The sequence below is a fragment of the Brienomyrus brachyistius genome, chromosome 5 (assembly GCF_023856365.1).
Source record: "Brienomyrus brachyistius isolate T26 chromosome 5, BBRACH_0.4, whole genome shotgun sequence".
Taxonomy (NCBI): Eukaryota; Metazoa; Chordata; class Actinopteri; order Osteoglossiformes; family Mormyridae; genus Brienomyrus; species Brienomyrus brachyistius.
This window is the reverse complement of record NC_064537.1, coordinates 23078133-23100094: the sequence shown is the minus strand read 5'-3', so window position 1 is coordinate 23100094 and position 21962 is coordinate 23078133. Positions and strand designations below refer to the sequence as shown.

Here is a 21962-nt window from a genome sequence, read left to right as displayed (position 1 = left end):
CACTTTGAGTTGTAAGTTCTCCAAGTAACATGAGCTAACTAGCAGAATTCCAAAGAGGTCCAAGTCAGTGCCCAAACTGCAGGTATTGTAAAAAAAAATGCAGAATTTTTTATGTGTCATGGGGAATATAGTCTCAAAAATCATCACAATGTAAGCTGTACCTAAATCGGAGCAGTGGTCACAAGTCAGAGCTCACTGACAAGGAGAGGCGGACAATGGCGTGGCTGCCAAACACCACAAATTCACGGCATCGTAAATTACTACAAAATGACTCAGCAGCTCTATGACCCAGTCACAACAAAGGCACTATGCTGCAAGCTTCACAAAGCTGGAATTTATAGCACGATTGCAAGACTGTAGCCATGGAGTCAGCATTGGGGGGACCAAGGCCACCCCCCCCTCAATAAATATAATAATGGCCTTGCATGGCTGTCATTTGGAAACCACTCGTATCCAAGACTAAGGAATAATGGTGCAGGACATGCAACCTGGACCACTGACCATTGGGAAAAGTAATATTGTTGGCTGTGACTCATCTTTCAGCCTTTTTCTTACTGGACAGGGTTATATTTGGATGAGCCAAAGGACTCATCTGATAGGCTCATATGGTGTCTCATCAGGTCCCATGCCTGCTATGCGTCCTCATATAAAGACCCAGGAACACGATGCCGCTTGCAGAACCACATGCTCCCTGTTCTGCAAACTCCATCCATGATGTTCCCATATTCTATGTTGATAATGCCCTGAAGTAAAACATTTCCATGACCCCCCCCCCCCATCACCACACCTAAACATTCATGATACACTGGAGTGCGGGCAGCAGACTTCACCCTCCCTCGAAGGACCGAAGACGTTTGTGTTTCAGTGTCCCGCTAATGACATCATCCCCAAAGGGACTGAAGGGCGGCTGTACAGCTTATCGCATCGATACATCCTTTATCTAACTATCACATATCCTGATTAGGGTTAGGTTGGAGGGAACCAGGGGGGGTTCATGTCTTCATATTGTTATTCTGTTCAGAGTTTCCATTAATTTGCCGTACCTTAGTCTGTTAGGATGAAATTCTGACAGGTCTAGTGGGAGGGGCCAGGAGGCTGGACTTTTTCCCGAACATGCCGCTGTGAGCCAGTTCAGAATAATTTCTGTGAGCCGTAACCCTCTGTCTCTCGACACACTCATGCTCCATGGTCAGGCTGGGCTTGGGCCATGCTGTGAAGTCGCTTTTCTGCAGTGCTTTGTCTGTGTGCTTCTCGCTTGTTAGCCTGCTGCATGGCAAACCACTGCCTCTGCATTAGGTGTCAGCCTGCAGATTAGGCCAAATGGCTGCATCAAAGAATCATTTTTCCCGCCTGCTGGCTGACCCTCCTTCCGTACATTTTCCAGCTATGAAATTTAATCTTTCTCTTTTTCCTCTTGATAGCTTCCTGACTTCCCCCTTTTCATCTCATCTGTTTGGGAGGACTGCTTACACTAAGCAGATTTTCTCTGTGGATGTGGTACCTGTTTAATGCCTCTGACATCACTGTATATCCTGTTCTCTGGTTTATACCATCACTAAATGTTTCACTTATTTAATGCACATGAGCTCTATGCACCTGAGCTACTTAGGATTGTTACTGCATCCATTCATCCATTTTCAGCCACCTCCCCAATACTGGGTCACGGGGCTGGGCTGGGGGGGAGCTTAGTGTCTTTTCAAGGATGCACATGGCCAGGGAACGCCATGGATGGGGAATGCCAATGTTCTAGGAATGCTTTTGCCGGGGAATGCCAAGGCCGGCGAACGCGATGGATGGGGAATGCCAATGGTCTAGGAACGTCAATGTTCTAGGAACACCATGGCCGGGGAACGCCAAGGCCGGGGAACGCAATGGATGGGGAATGCCAATGGTCTAGGAACGCCATGCTCAGGCAACGCCAAGGCCGGGGAATGTCATGGCCGGGGAACGCCATGGATGGGGAATGCCAGTGATCTAGGAACGCCATGGCCGGGGAACGCCATGGACGGAGAACACCATGGATGGGGAATGCCAGTGATCTAGGAACGCCATGGACGGGGAACGCCATGGACAGGGAACACCATGGATGGGGAATGCCAATGGTCTAGGAACGCCATGGCCTAGGGAACACCATGCATGGGGAATGCCAGTGATCTAGGAACGCCATGGACGGGGAACGCCATGGACAGGGAACACCATGCATGGGGAATGCCAGTGATCTAGGAACGCCATGGACGGGGAATGCCATTAGTCTAGGAACGCCAAGGCCGGGGAACGTCATGGACAGGGAACGCCATGGATGGGGAATGCCAATGGTCTAGGAATGCCATGGCCTAGGGAACACCATGCATGGGGAATGCCAGTGATCTAGGAACGCCATGGCCGGGGAACGCCATGGACTGGGAATGCCAAGGCCGGGGAATGCCATGGATGGGGAACGCCATGAATGGGGAATGCCAATGGTCTAGGAACGCCTTGGCCGGGGAACGCCATGGATGGGGTGCCCATCCATCGTAGAGCAGGCATGCTGTGGGCAAATTAGAGATGCCAGTCCATCTAAGCACATGGTGGGGGGGTGAAGGACTTTATATTACATTATAGATAAGATCCTGACAGAGCATTCGTAATGCATAATAAACATGGCTATAATGTGTTTTGCCTTTCTATAAATAGTCATAGCCATGTTTATAATAATTTATGAATGCATTATGAAGGTATCTACGTGGGTGCTTTAACTTAAGCGTTACCAAAAAATCTCTTGCCTTGTCAAAGTTTTGAGTTGTAGATCAAAAACAAAAAGGTACATTGTAACAACAACTATAATGGCATATAAAATGATGCAACTATTTAAAATAATATTTCAGTACATTTTATTTATGGATAATCATTCTGTTTCATAATCACTGAAAAAATATTAGCTTTACCTTCCATGCATTTTATTTTTTGACTGAAAGTGTTTGTCCTTTGTTTGTAATGGCTCCCAGCAGCTTCAGCCATGGTGGACTGTATCATGTAGCTGCGTTTACTAAGGAACCCAAGCTATTTGGTCCACATTAAATGTACATGCGCTAGACATTGGCTACGAGGCAGGAGAGAGCGATGCAAGAGGCTTCAAAAGGACTTTACTGGTCAAAAACTTCCTAATAACCTTCAGCTCCCAAAGTGGCTTCAAATCTACCCAGATGACCCATTTTAAAACTCTGCCGAGATAATCAATCTAATCTAGGTCAGCAGGGTGCTGTTACCAGAGGCGTTTAGGGACTAGTGATCAATTTCTATGGAGGTGCAAAAGTTCAGCCAATCCCATCTTCCTGTCATTGTTCTGCATCCTGCCTGTGCTTATAAGATTAGCCCAAGCAGCTATGCATATCACCCCTGAAATATTAAACCATGTATTTCGGTGAATTGGCATCTTAGTGCCTGTAGTGTGTGAGTGTGTGTATGTTCCCTGCAGTGGACTGGCATCTTGTCCATGGTGTTTCCCAGTGCAACCTGCACCCTGTACTGGAGGATGGATTGATGGGTACTGCATGTGATGGTGTGTGGGTGCGCCCCCCAGTGGTAGGCTGGCGTTACATCAGGGTTCCCCTGTCCCGTGTGCTGTGCTGCCTGGGACTGGTCCCAGGCTTACTGTGACCCTGTGCTCTGCTAGGCTGCTGTGAAGAGTGGACAGATTGATACCCTGACCCAAGTCCCAGGGCTGAGCTGGTCTGCTCTCTCTTTTGTTTCATCCAAATCTTCCACATAGAATGAGTACTGTTACAAAACACTGATCTACATGATACCTCCAATAAATGCTGAAAAGAACATTAGGCCACTAATAAATGTAAAATTTTATTTATTTAATAAAAGTAAATCTGTTCATCCAGATTTCATGCCTTTGTGCCAAAACCAAGATTATTTTTTCTGCAATATCAATCACTGAAAAATAACCTGCATCCACTTTGGTCACTTGGTGTAACGTTACTGGATTCGGCTCTTCTAATTTTGACTAATTATGTATTAATAAATAATATGAGAGAATGAAAGTTTAATTACATTTTTATATCAGAAGATGCTATTAAGGGTCTGAAGGTAGAAGTGCCGTCAGCGCATGGTCTGTGCTGAGCGCGTGAATCTATCATCGCGTTTGAGGCAGGGGAGGGGAGCTCTGCAGTGGGGCCCTCAGTACGGCCGCGCATTCCAGCAGAGACAGCACACAGGCATCCTGCGATGGTGCATGCTGGGATTGGCGGCAGGCGTGGGGGGGGGGGGTGACACAGGAAGGTGCTACTTTAACCCTTTCTCCTCCACGCCGCACAGGACGTCAGCTGTTGGGATGTGACGTATTCAGGAGATAAATGAGTCGAGGCTGAAAGTGAAGCCTGACTCCCAGCCTTCACACTGTCGGCTTAAGACCGACGTTCAGACCCACGGGCCTGTGAAGCGTCTGTGTTGAAGCTGAGTCTGAGAAAAGCTTCCCTGACCTTCTGATCGGTGCCTCCCATGCCCCCCCTTAATCGAAGGATTCGGCTCTCTGAGACGTCCTCTCTGAACTGCCGCTTAGTGAGGGTCACAGTGCTGCATGCCCCTGCCCACACAGGCTCCGTTAACATTACGTTACAGGCAGGGGGACCTGACCCGAGCATGGTTGCTGGAAGACAGGGACAGACTGCGGTTTAACGGACACACAGGACAATGATGCACTGTCCCTGCATCACTAATGCGCTTGGAAACCCATTACGCCGTCCTAACATTACATTAGTGATCCTCAGACCTGTTCCTGGCACTCGTGCTGCCAGAATGCTTTCATTCTAGCCCTATCTTAATCAGGCTTATATGGTCCTTAATAGGTTAATAATGCATTTGCAGGCAGGAAGCAGCATGGATTTGAATGAAAACATTCTGGCAGGGGGGGCACCAGGAATAGGACTGAGAACCACTGCATCACCTCACTGCCAGTGCTACACACGCACAAGTCGCCAGAATTGTGGAGATTGCAGAACTTAAACAAGTAATTGGAATAACTGGAATTAAGTATGAGATTTGTAAACATTCTTTAGTAGATTGTTTATAAACATTACCGCCAATATCTGTGCAGTGATTTTTAACGCCAAAAATGCTAGCTGTCTCCACAACTTTGGTCACTATTGTATGTGTTGTACAACTGAAGAGCAAATTTCCAATATTCACTCAGTTCATGAGATACATTTTCATGATAGTTTCTGTGGACTTTTGTGTGGAGTTTTGTTAATTTAACAAAAGTTCTGTGCTGAATTACATGAGGACCGAGTGAGTTTTGGATCCCAGTACTGTAACATATGACGAAGAAGCACGACATTAGGTAATTAGTGGTCTCATCTCAAAAACGACAAAAAATGGAGTGAGTGAGTTTTATAAACTTCCTCTTGACTTTGTGACTGGAACTGCATTTGAAGTATTACATTCAAAAACCAACACCTAGGAGGCATAATTTAGCTTGCCTGACAAGATATTTTCTTACATGTTCTTCAGTGTTTTTTGACTCAGAAGTGGAACTGATCTCTATTATTTGAATTCCTTAGTTCTTAAGTTTCTGAGCTTGACCTTGAACTCACCTTTAAATGCTACTAAGTTGTTAACAGTGTTGCTCGTCTCCAGAAGCATGTCGGGGAGATGTGGGTGGAACATGTAGAAGAAGCACTCATCTCTCGCTGGATGCTGTTAGGGCAGCCATTTTTACAGCACAGCTGTGTGAGTAAGTGCTCATGCAACAGAGTTAATGAATGCGGACTGACAGAACCACCCATTCCGAGTTCAAGCAACTGGCAAAAATAAGAGACAGAAAGCATGAAGTGTGGAAAATGTAAATGCATCTTTCATTTCAGTTAAATTGGCAGCTGATTATGGTGAAGATTAGTGCTCACGGAGCATCGCACATACCGAGGATATAGACGGCATGTTTGCCCCGGAAGAGGAAGATGGAGAGGGAATTGATGGTGCTGACTGATGCCGGTCTGAGCATGTTGGGTGAAGCAAGCAACCTCAGCTCCCTGAGGCCTCATCCAGGACCATGACATGCCACACATCATAACAGCACACTCCAGCCACAGGGATCCCAGCAAACACCCTGGAGGCCTGAGTTCACCCTGTGGCTAAAATAAACTGTCATTTGTCTTAGTTAACAATATAAATATAAATCTGAAGTTCAGTAAGTTTTTATAAAGCCGTATTGGGCTTGTAGCAGCCAATAATGTAATAACATGACAATAAGTTAATACATTTATCTGTGCATAGTGTAATAGAAGTCCATAATGTAATAACTGGCCAATAATGTAGTAACTTGTTACATCCATCCATTTTCCAAACCGCTAATCCTACTGGGTCACGGGGGTCCGGAGCCTATCCCGGAAGCAATGGGGACGAGGCAGGGAACAACCCAGGATGGGGGGCCAGCCCATCGCAGGACACACTCACACGCCAGCAACTCACACATGCACACCTATGGGCAATTTAGCGAGTCCAATTAACCTCAACATGTTTTTGGACTGTGGGGGGAAACCAAAGTGAGGCAATAGTGCTAATCCTAACCCTAACCCATGCCACCTGTAACTTATTACATTTTTGGTGAAAAAGTATTATGTTATTGGTTCAGGAAAGATATTAAATTATTGACCAGTTATTACATTATCAACTTCTTTTATATTAAGAATGGAAAAATTATTACATTATTGGCTTATACAGGGCTTATACAGGGAGAAAACCAGCGATTAAAATATAATTTAAAAAATCATTGCATGCCTTTTCAAGTATTGATTTTTGTCATGCCCGGCTCGTCCGCTCCTCCTGTGTGCCACGCCCCCTGATTACCCACGTGTTTTCTCCCGATTGTACCCAGCTGTGTCTAGTTAATTTGCTCAGTCCTGTGTATTTCAGTCCGTGTCTTACCTGAGTCCGATTGTCTGTCATTGTTAAGGTTACCCAGTGAGCGTATGTGTGCGATGTTCCCTAGTCGTCGTCAGCTTAATAAATCCCCGTTTGCCCTGATCTCACCGGCTCGCCTGCCTCTTTGCCTGTCGCCCCGTCCTTGCGCCACACCCGCAACGCCCACGCGTGACAGAATGACAGACCACCCGAAGAAGAGGAAGCAGAGAAGAAAGAAAGTACCGGAGGAGACGATCCGTCTAGGTGCCTGCTCGCTCTCAAGCCCTAGGCTCCCAAACAAGGGTAGAGAGCGAGAACCTGTCCTAGCCCCGGCGGTCGAGCCGCTCCAGTTCGGAGCTTGTTTCCTGGCCTGGCTCTGGGATAGCAGCGACAATGAAGAGGAGGAGCTCGTCCTAATTCCGGGCATTAAGCCGCCTACGGAGGATGAGCTGCCACCCCTCGCACGGCACCAGTACCGCCCCAAAGGACTGAGTAATCGGGGCGGTATCCACGCAAATAGAGACGCAATCCCGCGAGTGCCCCGCTTCCCAAAGGGGGCAGCGATCGTACCTCCGCTGCCAGACTGGCCAGTCCCTCCTGTCGAGGCACCACCCTCGCCTCGGTCAGAGAAGGAACAGTTGGCGCATAAGTTCTTTGCCCTCCAGGGCTTATATTGGAGGGTGATTGGGGACCCAACCTTTCCCGAGGGTCCTGCAGCGGCGCTACTCACCGCAAGGCTCCAGAGAGGATTCGAGTCGTTCAGCCCCACGTCAGGACTAGACGACCTCGAGCACCTCGCGGAGGACCTGCAGGAGCTACTCCGGCTTAAAAGAGCTCCTGACCCCTTGCCGACGCGGCCGCTTCCGCCATCTGTACAACCACCTTCTCTGCCGCCTGCTGCTGATGAGCTGGCAATTCCTCTGCCCGCGGACCCGGCTCTCGAGCAGGCGCAACGACCGACGCCTGCGCAGCTGGCCCCTGCGGCCCTTGAGCCTGGGCCGCCACCTGCGCTGCCGCCTGCGCAGCCACCCGCGCAGCCCCAGAGGCGCCCCCTCCGCCCTGCTGCAGCCCCAGAGGCGCCCCCTCCGCCCTGCTGCAGCCCCAGAGGCGCTCCCTCCGCCTGCTGCAGCTCCATTCTCTCCTGCCCTAGTCCCCGAGGAGGTCCCAGACAGTCCAACCACCACTCCTCCCTCCATGGAGGTAGAGGAGCTGGAATGGGACCCCTCGGGGACCTTCTTAGTGACTCCTTGTCCCTCACCCCGGCGACGTCGACCCCGACCTGGGGTCAGCATGTCAGTGTCCCACAAGGGGAGGGGACACAGACGCCGGGCTAGGGTCCCTCCCACCCTGCCTCCTGGCTCGCCCTCCGTCGCCTGCGCTGGGGCTCGGGGGGCACCTGCGGGTCCTGGCCCTCCGGGTCAGACGTTGCCTGCGGGTCCCCCTCCGCGGCCTCGCTCCCCCCTCCGGTGCCTGTTCGGTCGCCGGCGGGCTCCCCGACGGCAGCTCCTCCGTCGCCTGCGGCTCCACCTGCTCCTGCGCGGCGGCTCCCCCCCTTGCCTTGCCCTTGCCAGGGGCCCCTCCGGCTCCTTCGTCCCCTTCCCCGGTGCTCCGTCCTGCTCCCTCCCTGGCCACTCCGTGGGTCCCTCGCCCTGTCTCCTCAGCCCCTTCTCGGTCCCCTCCGGCTCCGGCCTCCCGGCCGCCTGCGGTCCCTCTGGCTGCCGCCCGTCGAACGCTAGGTCTCCCTCGGGCTCCCCTTCGTTCCCCTGCCTTCTCTCCCTTCTTTCCTGCCTCTGTTCCTCCTTCCTTTGCTCCTCTTCCTGGTTTTCTCCCTCCTGTCTCTGTCCCTCCTTTCGTTCCTCGTTCCTTTGTTCCTCCCATCCCGGCTCCTCCTGTTCCTCCTGCTCCCTCTGGGTTCCCTCCGTTCACTCCCGGTCCTGATTACCCACTTGTTTTCTCCCGATTGTACCCAGCTGTGTCTAGTTAATTTGCTCAGTCCTGTGTATTTCAGTCCGTGTCTTACCTGAGTCCATTGTCTGTCATTGTTAAGGTTACCCAGTGAGCATATGTGTGCGATGTTCCCTAGTCCTCGTCAGCTTAATAAATCCCCGTTTGCCCTGATCTCGCCGGCTCGCCTGCCTCTTTGCCTGTCGCCCCGTCCTTGCGCCTCACCCGCAACGCCCACGCGTGACAGATTTTATAGAAATATAGATCTTTATAATGCAGTTCAAAGCATCCTTAAAGCTTATACTGACCATTATAATGCATTATAAAAGAATCTATAGTGCATTATAGATGATCCCTTCATAAAGCATTCATAATGCATGATAAACATACCTATTATATGGTATGTCTTTTGATAAATATTTATAGGCATGTTTATAATGCTTTTTGAATGCATTATTATTTATTATGAATGTGTTCATAAATTACTAAAAACATGGCTTTTATCACGATCGCTGATCGCGGGTAAGGCGCACGGACAGGCAGTCAAGGATCAGGCAGGAACGCCAAAGTCGGGGAAACTAGGGGTTTATTCGGACGACTAAGGCCTGGAAACATCAGACGATAACTAATATCAATGACAGACAAGGAACTAAGGTAAGACACGGGCTGAAATAGACCAAATAACAGGGTACAGCTGGGTACGATCAGGGAAGCACACGTGGATAATCAGGGGGGCGTGGCACACACGAGGATCGTACGAGCTGGGCGTGACAGCTTTAAGTGCTACCAAAATTAAAAAGTCAATTTTTTAAATCTGTTGTTTTTAACTGAAATGTGCAGGCATCCTGGATTTAAATGGCTTATTAGAAATGCAGGGAATGCAGACCCTCACTTGTATAGCAGCAGACTGCCAGAGACCCTGCTGCTGTTTCCATCCCCCACTGGATCTTCTCCAAGCTGCCCTCAATCCCAGCCTTTGCCTGGGCTGTAATCTTCCACAAGGCCAAACCATACAGACCTGAGTCTGAAGTACGAAACAGAATCATTTTGTTTGTTTATACAAAAATAATTACCCCTACATAACAATGCAAAAACGGTTGCTGTTATACATTCTTGCTTGCATTACAGGATTCCTCAGTCAGGTAAAATTGCTTCAGCCTCTTCGCATTTCTTGATTTTTATTTAAATTTGGAAATTTAAATTTGGAAATTTTTCAATTGTGAAAACCTGCAGAATCCTATAACATGCGTAAATGACAGAAGGTGTAAACTAGGGTTCGGTGACCCTGATCCTGGAGTGCCGGTGTCCGGCAGGTTCTGTATGAAACGCACTTAATTTCAGGCAGGTAGTAACTCATCAGGTAGGAGAGAAAACCTGCTGGATACCGGCGCTCAGGGTTACCAGCCGCTGGATCAGGGTTACCAGCCGCGGGTGTAAACTCACTCTACTGCAGCAGCGCATAATGAGAGCCTTTGGCTGTGGTATGCAGGAGGTGACCAGATACATCGGCCGAATCGAGAAGCACGTCTGATCCAATCAGAGCCTGCCTTTCCAGAGAGGAGCGCCAGCTGCGTCTGTGCAGCATGGAAATGCAGACATACATAACTTAACATAGGCTCTTTCTCCATATGCGTACTTGACCTCCCTTGTGTTCTTGTGGACCCATTGTATGTCATCTTCCATTGCCGAAGACCAGTTCCAATACTAAGAACAGAAATATAGAGGCCGGTAAAAATACCCAGATATCATTCTTTCCCCACCTCAAATATCAAGGATACATCAGTTGCAGTTGGGAGACTGAAAGCCATGTGTATGTCCTGTGATTCTGTCAAAAGCAAATCAGCACATGATCTGTGCCAACCTGCATGATCTACAGTTTAACCTGTTATATTACAATGTGTCATTCAGTTGCAATGAAATTATGGAGTAATACAATTTTGTGGAATTTAAAGGCCAGTCCATCTGAACATACATTCTCCAAATGCCATCCAGTAAACAACATTGCTGTATATAATTGTGTGCTGTATAAAATTTCATTGCATTTGTTCCTTGCATTCCCATTTTCACTGTAATTTAAGCCTTTCGTTCTTATTCAAACCTGTTCTCAGTTTTACAGTTGTTTCATAAGCAACTTAAATACAGATTATTTCTACTTATTTATTTTTAACATAAATATTGTAGCCATCCACTTGCCATCCATAGGGGATTAATATTGGCAATATACAGCATAATGAAATCAAATGATATTTTTAATTTGCGATGCATGTTCCTTGTCCTTCTCCTTTAAGGATATTTACTAGGATTGCAAATAAACCTGAAAAAATGGTAACTTCCTTTTCTAAAGAAGTTGACTATGGACTTTGTTCAGATGTAGGTAAATAATGTAGGGAAATAGAAGGACTTCAGCTCTGGTAGCACCAGTGAAACCCAACCAGGTGTGTGACACAGAGCACCACCCAAAGATCCAACACCTCCCCCCCCCAGTCTGATACTGAGGGGGATCAGGAGCTTTAAAGCAGAATCTTCCAGGACATCATGCCATAGCATCCTGTTGACTGGCTATATTTCTCTATGCTCATTTCTAGACTTGTATAAAGCAGTTGTGAGAGTTCACCCTTTTCACACTTCCACACAAACAAGTACCCCCCCCCACACACACACAAAGTCAGGCTAAAAAATTGATAATATTATCTGTTTACCATAAAGCATACCAGACTCATACTACATGAGAAATCCACATGGGTATAGTATGTATACTACTAAATGTATTTCTTTAATCACAAAATTCATGTGACCAATGAATTGTACTGGGAGCAGTTTTATTGTAAACACAGAGTATCCTCAGAGGATCTGCTGGTGTAAGAAAGTGAAACTATTTATCTTTGTTTGTTCCAGAACCATGGAAGCAGAGATAACTGATTGCTGTATGTAAAAGACCCCAGAAGGCCTTTAAATGCCTAGGAGTGATAGAGGAAACTCTACAGTCAATGTTTAAGCATTCAGGACTTTCAAAGACGTCACACCCTACTCACCCTGCTACAGGCTGAAGGAGGAGCACCAGCCTCTGGAGACCCATTTGCTTAGCTTCACTGAAATGTTATTATAATTAAAGGAAGCAAGATGGTGGAAGATAATTGGCTGAAAGAGGCCCCAGTGACACTGGTCCTATTTCCACAATTCACTCCTGCCAACATAGCACTGCAGCCAAATGATCAACTCCAGACCAGAACAGGGCAGAAATGTGCAGGTCATTGAACCTTCCAACAATCCCTGGTCACCTGACGGTAACTCAGAGGCTGCTGCTGGCCAGTGCAGATTGTTCTAGATCACGGCTCCCCAATTCCAGTCCGGGAGGGTCAGAATCCAGCACAGTTTGCAGATTTCCCTGTTCAAATGCACTTATTAAATCTGGTAATTAACTGATTAAAATGTGTTTCAGCAGGGAAGCCTGCAGACTGCGTTGGGTTCTAACGTTCCAGGCCTGGAATTGGGGAGCCCTGTTCTAGATGCTTAGCATATGATTTTTTTTAATTTACTTATGCCACCTATACAACACATGAAAAAGCTTAACTGTTATTTAAATTTGCACTATGCGCTTGCTTTTGTAGTTGAGTGGCTAGTGAAGTATTCAGTGAAATGGGAAAAACCAGAGATGATCAAACGAAACCGAAAAAGATGCAGTTTTGATAGGGACAAGAAAGCAAAAGATAAATCTATTCACACAAAAATGGGAGAGTCAGTCTCCCCTGGGGCTGGACTTACAGGGCTGAAGAAACACACTCACATACAAACAAGGGAACAAAAGCGGGTGGGAGGAAAATTGTACTGTCAGCTAACTAACCTCCTGGGATAAACTGCGGCCCTGCCCCCCTCCCCATAGACACACAAACTACACCATGTTGCCCTTGTGGACTTGGCTGGTGCCAAAAAACATCTCAGTAAGAAGGAGCTTCCAATTACAGCCTTCTAAATATGGCTGTTTTTATGCAATAATTTGGTAGTAGCTGAGTTTCAGCTTACAAGAAATAAAAAAGGCTTTAGCCACCTACTGAACATTCAAATAGGTCTTTTTTCAAATAGTCATTCTTTCCGATCTCAGGTACTTGTGCAGCTGTTTCTGAGCTACGGAAAGTGACCTGCACTTTAACTGATTTTACTGGTATGTCATTGGCTTTTTGCTCCAATGTCTATTTTTCTGGATTGCCCAGTTTTGGAGGAATTTATATTTGCCAATGTATTTTGCACAATATTTTATGACGGTGAAATCTTCCAAATTTGTAAGTGCATTCTTGTGAGTTTTAATAATAATAATAATAATAATCGCTTTATTAATCCCCAGTGGGAAATTGTCTTTACGCTTCCCTCAACTTGCCCTTTGTAGAGTAAGCTGTCCATGAATGGCAGCCACCTGTGGCTGCGTCCAGGGAGCTGGGGGTTAATGGTCTTGCTCAAGGACCTGCAGACGTGCTTGAGGCTGGGTTTGAACTGGCAACAAGCACAAAGGCGTAGCCTACTGAGCTACACGCTGCCCATGAATCATTAATGGTGCAATATCAGAATCATAATTTTCACAGCAGTCACATCAAATGTTTTTTTCCAAAGGGACATACAGCAGAGGGAAGGGTTACAATTTCTATGTGCTCCCTGGGACTGAAATCCACAACCACTGCATTGTCAGTGCAATGTACTACTTGTTAAGCTACAGAATACTCTACCGTTTAGTTTACCCTTTTGTTATAAATGTGAAAATGCTGCATGAGAAAGTAAATTATTATAACATAAAATGTATTTCAATGCATTTACATCTCCAGCATTTACCTAGACCCAAACTCTTAATACAACCCGAAACGTCGCGTCACCTTACTACCCACGCTGGTCTCTTTCGTCGTCTGCGCATGCGGAAGACCTTACGTCACGTCCTCCCCGGATTCCACAGAAATCGACGAAGAGAAGACTGAGCCGCGGTGGAAGGGGCGTTGCGGAGTGGAAAATAGTTATAACACGCTTCGGATAAAATTACAGTTTACGTATAGTGCATTTTAACAAAGGGTACAACAAACCACGCGACCGCAATGTCGGCCCATGCTCAAATGAGAGCTCTCCTCGACCAGTTAATGGGAACTGCGAGGGATGGTGAGTAACTAGCAGGCTAGTCGGCTAGCTCGCACCGAAGGTAGTTAGCGATTATTTTATTTCTAAGATGAACACGATCCGATTTCGCCCCAAGAGGATGGTTTAAATCTGGCTTGGTAGGATCATACTGCTCTGCACTGTCTCGGTAGTAAAATGGTGTCAACTGGTATTTAATGTTTGTATCCTGCATTTTTATGTTCGGTAGTTAGCTAAAGTGTTTACCAGGCAGCCGGGGCCTTGTTCGCGGAGCAAGGCCTGCTTTTATCTTCCTAGATAAGGATCATCGTGTAGCTTGGATAGTATGTCTAGATCATTGTTCTGCATGTCAGCTTTGTACTCCCACGTCAGTATATGTGTGGAGACGGAAAAAATAACAATTTCACACATAAAGGAAAACCAATCTGCATGTCTCCGTGCAAGATGACTGACGTTTTTAGTTAGCTACCTAGCTGCCGTATATCATTGTCCACCTAAACAATAGCTCTGCTTTCGTTACGGCCCGAACTTTCTCTTTCGCCCCCTCCGCGGCACTTAGTTGACTTGGGTTTCATATTTTGAAGGATATCGTTATGATACATTAACTAAATGCAGGAGATTTTCCCAGCCCAGTAAAATATGGAGATTTCCGCGTGTGCAGTAGTGTCAATGGATACAAACATTAAACAGTGTTAGCCGCGGTGCAGGGAACATGCTTTGAGCCTGAGACGGAAGGCTTTTCTGGGTTTTTCTTCCGCCGTCCAGTCGAAATACTTTTCTGGGCAAGGACTAGCTCGTAAACAAAGAAAGAAAAATGGTTTACATCTACGTGGCTGATCTTAGACTTGGTTCTAACTTTTGCTCAGACTAATGATTGCTAGTTGTGTGGAGTGAGTTTGTCTGTGTGTATGTATTTAAGATTAATTATAAATGCTTCCCATACCTATGTTCCATACAAACTGAACAATTGTGGCCCCTTTATTTTATTTATAAAGGTTCAGTGTATCTTTGCCAGCCTACATCAATCTGCAAGGGAGTTGCAGAAAAGCCTCGTGTTCATCGAGCCGTGAGTCACAAATATAATTTTTAACGCTGTTATGAATATCGAAACAATTTGTTTGCTTTTCAGAAGTAACTATAATTTTGATCATATCAAAAGCTCATCAACTTAAGAGCAAAAAAAAAAGACGAGAAAAGCAGATACCTTGAAATGCAAACAGCAGAAGTATTTGCATCATAACTGAGGAGTATTTGGTTGCCTGCAAGCCATGGAGCAGTTCATACAGTAGTGAGTTTCTAGTAACACGTTTATCATAGAGACAGAGTAGCTTTAAAATATGCCGCAAAGCATTTACTCTGACTTGTGTATCATTCCCAACTTCCTTACTACAGGTGTGGGCAAGAAAGCTTTTCCCTTTTATACTTTTCAACAGCGGGTTTAAAATTCTGCAGCTGAGGTCTTGAAGATGCAGATGGGTACAGTATATGTGGAAGCTCGCAGTGTGTATTAACTAACCGCTTTTTTTATTTTGATTTTTTTCCCCCCCTACAAATCCCTCCTCATTCAGACTTTGTGTTAAGGTTTGGTCAACAGAAACACATGCAGTCACGTTGTCCTTGTTGTAAAGGTCTGCAAGCCATGAGGATTTAACAGCTGCTACAGTAACCCAGCAGGGTTAAATTTGAATGAGGAGGTCATGAGACAAAGGTAGTTCTCTACCACCTGCCTGTGTCAGTCATCGGCAGGTCCTCCTTCCCATCATTACGGGTGTATCATTCCGGGTTTGGTCGGACCTGAAATAGATTTCTTTGCCTGTTTCCTGTAATGAAGGCCATCAGCAGAAGGTCCTCTCATGACAATCCATTTGCAGCACTTCATGTGAACTGTCGCTTTGAGGTAGTTCAACTGATCTTCTCAGACTTGCTGGTCTCAGCATTACAAATTGACCCAGTCCCACCTTTATGTGTGTGTTTGGGCAGTCTGAAGGTTTTATTTCAGAAACCTGCTTCAGCACATTTCCCAAGTGATGGATACACAGTTAAAGCCCCGACTAGTGAAATATACGAAGCCTTAGTGTTTTTTTTACTTCTAATCTTGTTCCTCTTGGTAAATTAAGAGGTAAGCAGAATTTGCAGTTCTGGTACCAGTAAAACGGCTTCCATTTGACAGGACGAGATGGTCGCACTGATTTCACCTGCCGGCGCAATGCATTTCAGTTAAATCGCCTTTTGGAATTATGAAAATAAAATTCAGGTATAACTCGCTGATCCATAATTAATCCTTTGATACTCAGATGAAAGATGCCCTTTCAGAATGAACGAAAAGCACACAATACTGCTGTAGGGGAGGTCATTAGGATTGCACCCTACTACCAAGTCCAAGCCTATTCTTTGCTCGGCTTGTGTTCCAAAAGCGTGTGGTCTCACTCTCTGCTCTGTTCTGCTGCGACCTTTTTCAGGTGACGAAACTCGACAGAGGGTGAAGTTCACCGACGAGCGAGTCTGCAAAAGTCACCTCTTGAACTGCTGCCCCCATGACATCCTCTCTGGAACTGTACGTGACATATGAATACCCGTGTGTTTCATGCAGACTTCAGGACAGTCAGTTTTAACTGCATTTTCTTTTTATTTATTATTTATTTATTTTTGCCGCATCAGAGATATTAGAGTCTGTTATATTGTGGACCTGTAGGCAAAATAAATATCGACGTTTATCAGGAATGATTGCTGGTAATTGCTGATCTCAGTTCGTATAAGTGATATGTCATAGACTTTGGTAAAAGGAGGTGAAAGACATGCTGCGGCTTTCAATTAACTAGTTGAGTGATTTTTTTGCCTTTACTGGAATGTTTTTGCTTTGTGTGGTTTCCAGACTTTTGGTGAGATTGTGTGTCTCTTTTTCCTCCACAGCGCATGGACCTTGGAGAGTGTTCAAAGATTCATGACCTGGCGCTCCGGGCAGATTACGAAATCGCTTCCAAGGAAAGAGACCTCTTCTTCGAGCTCGACGTAAGTCATGCCACAGCTCCTGGTTCTTAGTGTTTCAGCCTTTTGCTTAGTGCTATAGCCTTGATTTTCACCCCTTCCCGTTTTCATGTCGTCTAGGCCGTTGATCATCTGGAATCCTTCATCGCTGACTGTGACAGAAGAACGGAACTGGCCAAGAAGCGCCTTGCGGAGACTCAGGAGGAGATCAGCGCCGAGGTCGCTGCCAAGGTGAGTGGGCGCTCGAAATCAGCCTTAATTACAGCAATTGAGCAGATGCTCTACGGGAGACAGTGATGTTCTTGGGGACATTTTGGCCGATGGTGTGTGATGAACGTGCCCCTCGTGCCTTGCTGACCTCAGCATGTCTCTGAACACAGGCTGAGAAGGTCCATGAGCTGAACGAGGAGATTGGCAAGCTGCTGGCCAAGGCAGAGCAGCTCGGCGCTGAGGGCAACGTGGACGAGGCCCAGAAGGTCCTGCAGGAGGTGGAGAAGGTCCGGAGCAAGAAGAGGGATGCTGAGGTAGGGAGCCCTATCACCGGGCAGTAGGGCCACGCAAAAACACTGACCTGGAATCAGTTTTGCTCAGCTTGGTTGCACTTGAAGCACTGGGAATCTAGAAGCATGCAGTGATATTTAATGGACGTTTTAAGTTGTTGAGTTTCAGCCACATGGTTGTTAAGAAGTAGAGCTCATGTTAATCAGATCTATATATAATTATATATATATATATATATATATATATATAATCTATATATACTTATCTTATATAAGTGCCCCTCATTCGCTTCTGCCCCCTGCCTGTTAGGAGGAGTACAGGAACTCAATGCCGGCCTCCAGTTTCCAGCAGCAGAAGCTCCGCGTGTGCGAGGTATGCTCCGCCTACCTGGGCCTGCATGACAATGACCGGCGCCTTGCTGACCATTTCGGCGGGAAGCTGCACCTCGGCTTCATCCAGATTCGCGAGAAGCTGGAGCAGTTAAAGGTAGGCTCGGCGGCTCCTCACTGCGGTGGGGGCGTACTTTTGGGGGGGGGGGAGGCTGGATGCTGGATTTTACTGCAGCCTTCATGTTTAATGTAGGAAGAAGTGCCGTCTTTTGTGGATCAGATGCCCTCAATCACTCCTCAGCAAAGTGAACAATAGGAAATAGGCAAAGGCATTCTAGGAGAGGCACAAGAGCCCTGCCGACTGAGTTTTACAGTGTTTCATCAATTGCTTTGGCACATTTCATGAAACGTACTAATTCTCATTTCTCAGTTTATGCATATAGCACAACCCTGTGGTTTAGCTGCAAATACCAGTGACTTACCCAAAACAATTGACTCATGTCTCATAAGCAGATAATTTCAGCAAGGAATCAGTCAGTACCACCAAAATGAAAAAATACATTTAGTGTAGTTTTAACCATGAGCACCAAAATGCTTATATATGGTCAAAATGTCAGTGTAGATATACTGCTGAGTGCCACAGTTCTGGATGATAGTTGGTTCCCACTTTCTCATTGTCACCGACTGATCATTCTTCTTTGGTAAACTCACTTATTCATGTCAGACATCAGTTTGAACTTTGCTCAGTTCCATATCACAGTATGTACAGTGCACTGTTGAAAGAAAGCACTCGTATGTAATTTTCAGATCTCGAGTGCAATAGTAAACGGAAGTCTCAAAGCACTGTGTAACAAAAATGACAATAGAAGGGCAAAGAAATCATCTACTGCGGCAACCAAAATATAACCGTGCTGCATCACTGCAATTTTTTTTCGCATGTGGTGGCTAATGCGATGATCTTGCATATATAGTTTTGGGTATGAAATCATTACAATCGGAAACTACAAAATCCATTTTGACCAAGATTAAAGCAACTGAAAATTGTACCAAATGATAATTATAGAAAACCAGCATGTATGTACTAAGACATTTGGAAGTTCGAGTGAATCAGTGAGGGGCGATGTTCTGCTGTGCAGAAGTGACATTGCGGTGTGGGGATCACACTTGTTTTGCAAATATTCATTGTCGTTTGAGAAATGCTTCAAAGCAATTGAAAGTGTAATGGGTAATTTCCCACATTGCTTGTATAGAAGCTGATATGTTTGCATCAGTCCTGAAAGTTTGTTCTTTTATTCAGAAAACAGTTGCAGACAAGCAGGAGCGGCGGAACCAGGAGCGTCTGAAGAGGAGGGAGGAGAGGGAGCGTGAGGAGAGGATGAGAAAGAGGTTGGTGCCTCTGGTCCCCTCTCTGGCCTGTGGGAGGGACCTAAGGGGGTGGTTCTGACAGGCAGGATGCTGGCCTGTGTGGAGTGTGTTGCCTGGGCTGTGGCCTCTGCTGTGAGTGCTGATGGGTATAAGTCAGCTGGATTTTAGGTACGTTTTCTGTTCCAGAGGGGATTCTGCATTGGCTGATACCCCAGGAGAGCTGCATAGGGGGACTGCCTCAGGGTAAGTAAGCCCCCTCTCTCACTCTCTCACCACCATCAACACTTCACTACCCCCCACCCCCCAGGGACAGGCCAAGACAGCTTTCTTGGTATTTGTGGGAGGAGTCATGAAATATGAAGGGGGGTTTCTGTGGCCTTTCTGAGTTTTATCCTCCATGGTCTCCACATACTATTTTTTGTGTGTAACCTAGTGTGTTAGTGGAATCTGAAGGGGATGCTGCCCCCTTTCTTAGCTGGGAGCGTACAGTGAAAACGCACTGCTGTGACCTGTGGTTTTGAATTAGCTGTAGAAGTCGTCAGGTGTGCGGTTCTGACAGACCCCCAAGGTCTGCATTGCTGCTTAACGTGATGTGTGTTTTGTCTGCAGGACTCGGTCACGGAGCAGGGAGCATCGAAGGTGGGTGTCTGTGGGTTTCTGTTGGACGTTCGCTTTGTAGGTGACTTACGGCGGGCAAATGGATGCTGATCTGTCCAATATGTTGTTGTTTTTCCCCTCTTCCCTCAGGTCCCGCTCCCGGGATCGCAGGCGGCGGCGATCCCGCTCGTCATCGCGGGAGAAGCGGCGATCCCGTTCGCGCTCCCGAGACCGTGAGAGGCGCCGGCGGCACCGCAGCCGCTCCCCAAGCAAGGGCCACCAACGCAGCCGGGACCGGGAACGCGAGCGCGCAGCCAGGCATAAGTACGGGGATGCACTGCACTTCATAGCACTTACATAGCAGAGACTTCATGCTTTGTGTTTTTATAGCCTTTTTGAATTGAACGGTGATAGGAATAAAGTACGTTTCACTACTTGGCTAGTGCTCTCAGAGTAGCCTGAGCTTTCCGCTAAGTTGCTGGAAGCTTGTGAGCTGCTCCACACTCAAGGATCTTCTGCCTTCTGTGCCGCAGGTCCTCCCGGGACCAGTCCCGCGAGAGGGATAGGAAAAAGGCGTCATCAGAGCGGAGGCAGGATGGCGTCAACGGCAAGGTGGACTCACGAAGGATGGAGGACAGGGAGGCCGGGGAGATCTGAGTGTGTGTGCCCCCCCCCCCAGCTCTGCTCTGCTCTCCCAGCTCACTCTTACACATTAGCTATGCCAGCCCCACCCGCCCTCTGTACCCATAGCTTGCCACACCTCTCTCTCCTGGATCATAGCTTCTGTAGGGCATAGATTTTATTTCTGGGACGTTCAGTTTTGCTTTAAGGGTACTTATGCCCCCCCTCCGCCCCACCCCGAACATTCAGAAGAGCTGTTAAATGGTTTAAGAGCGTGCTTATAGGCAGTGTACTGCATGACTGAAGATCAGCCTTTTCGTGAATAAGCAGCAGAACCTTTTTTACATTGTTGAACTTTGCAGCCCACGTGGAGTTTACATGAAGAAAAGGGTCGTCAAGTTGGAAAGTGTTCAGTGTTTGGTTTTCTTAAGTATTTAACTGACAATTAGCTTTTCTTTTTTTTAGTCAGGCTATCTGATACCTGCATATCTCCCTCTAAGATTATGTTCACTTGTGCTGTTCTTTTTGCCCCCCACCCACCCAAATTATATTGATCTTGGGGGTCTTTTTCATATCGGACTCGAACATTATGCCTCTTTTCCATCAAAGGTTGTACTTGGACTCCAAAGTATAAAGTTATCCATGTTCTCCAAAGGCATCTACTCCAGTTCCTTTATATTCTTCGTTCTGTGTTTAGAACATCTGGTCTGTATTTGTTTCCCTTTTTCCATGGTAGCCTTTAATAAATGGAGAATGACTGAGGAACAGTGACTGATTTCTATCAGATATTCCTATTGTTGTGGGAGGTTCGTAGCTTTTTACTTTTGTTGGAACCCCCCTCCCCGTTTGTCACAGACTATGACCATCTGTTGTCCTGTAGTTGTAATTGCGGCAAGTTTCAATGAAGTCTGTCTCGACATGGTGCCCAACAGCCTTACGGTCTGGTCTCCTTGTGCTGACTTCAGTCTTGTGTCATAAAGCTGGACGCCATTGGACCGTGGCAGTTTGGTGTCTCCCAGATGACATGAAAGGGTCAGTGCTTCGTCCTTTCTGGACTGCTCAGTGTCCATATCCTTTAGTTTTCCCATTGTAGTTCTAGGTCTCTAGGAGTCTTGAGAGGCTCCTCCAAGGTTTGCTTTGTTCTTTTGCTGGGGGCATAGATGCTGTAAATATTCTAGAGGTTTTAATCGGAAATGCTAATAATGACCACTTTCTCGATTTTAATTAATGCTGTTTGAGCATTTAATTTTTTTTCTATGGCGAAATTGATGTTGAGGCTAAGTGGAAGAATATGTACATGAAACTATATTTAAGTGTAATACCTGGAATCGTTGGATTGTTAGGTTGCTTGCAATTTGTTCATTAAGATGTCTTCGAAAGTTGTATTCCCTGTTTTATTCATTGATATCAATTAAAAATTCTTGAACTAGCTAGAAATGCTATCTGTCTCTTCTATGTGCGGATAGCTTGTGTTAGATGGGCCAATCTGTCACTGAGGGCTGGCCACATTTATGTTATTTAAATCTGTCAGTGTCCCTATATTAAGTTGTTTGAATCTCATGACACTTTTCCACCATTTTGGTTTTTCACAAACACTTGTCTCTAGTATTCAGAGGAGTCATTTGGTTG

The 21962-nt window shown here is 46.5% G+C and overlaps 1 protein-coding gene across 3 annotated transcripts; it reads left to right on the top strand.

Moving 5' to 3' along the window:
* Positions 1-13738: 13738 nt before the first annotated feature.
* On the top strand, positions 13739-21098 carry luc7l (LUC7-like (S. cerevisiae)). Of its 3 annotated transcripts, XM_049013179.1 has the most exons (12): positions 13740-13959; positions 14931-15001; positions 16395-16489; positions 16846-16944; positions 17041-17151; positions 17301-17444; positions 17731-17907; positions 19048-19136; positions 19302-19358; positions 19725-19754; positions 19863-20036; positions 20246-21098. In XM_049013179.1, the coding sequence occupies exons 4-12, from the start codon at positions 16849-16851 to the stop codon at positions 20367-20369; spliced, it is 1002 nt and encodes a 333-aa protein (XP_048869136.1). In that variant the 5' UTR covers positions 13740-13959; positions 14931-15001; positions 16395-16489; positions 16846-16848; the 3' UTR covers positions 20370-21098. The 3 variants fall into 3 exon arrangements, with proteins under 3 accessions (XP_048869134.1, XP_048869136.1, XP_048869135.1); XM_049013177.1 differs by lacking the exon at positions 14931-15001 and having other exon boundaries at positions 13739-13959; XM_049013178.1 differs by having other exon boundaries at positions 14931-16489.
* The last annotated feature ends 864 nt before the right edge of the window (positions 21099-21962 follow it).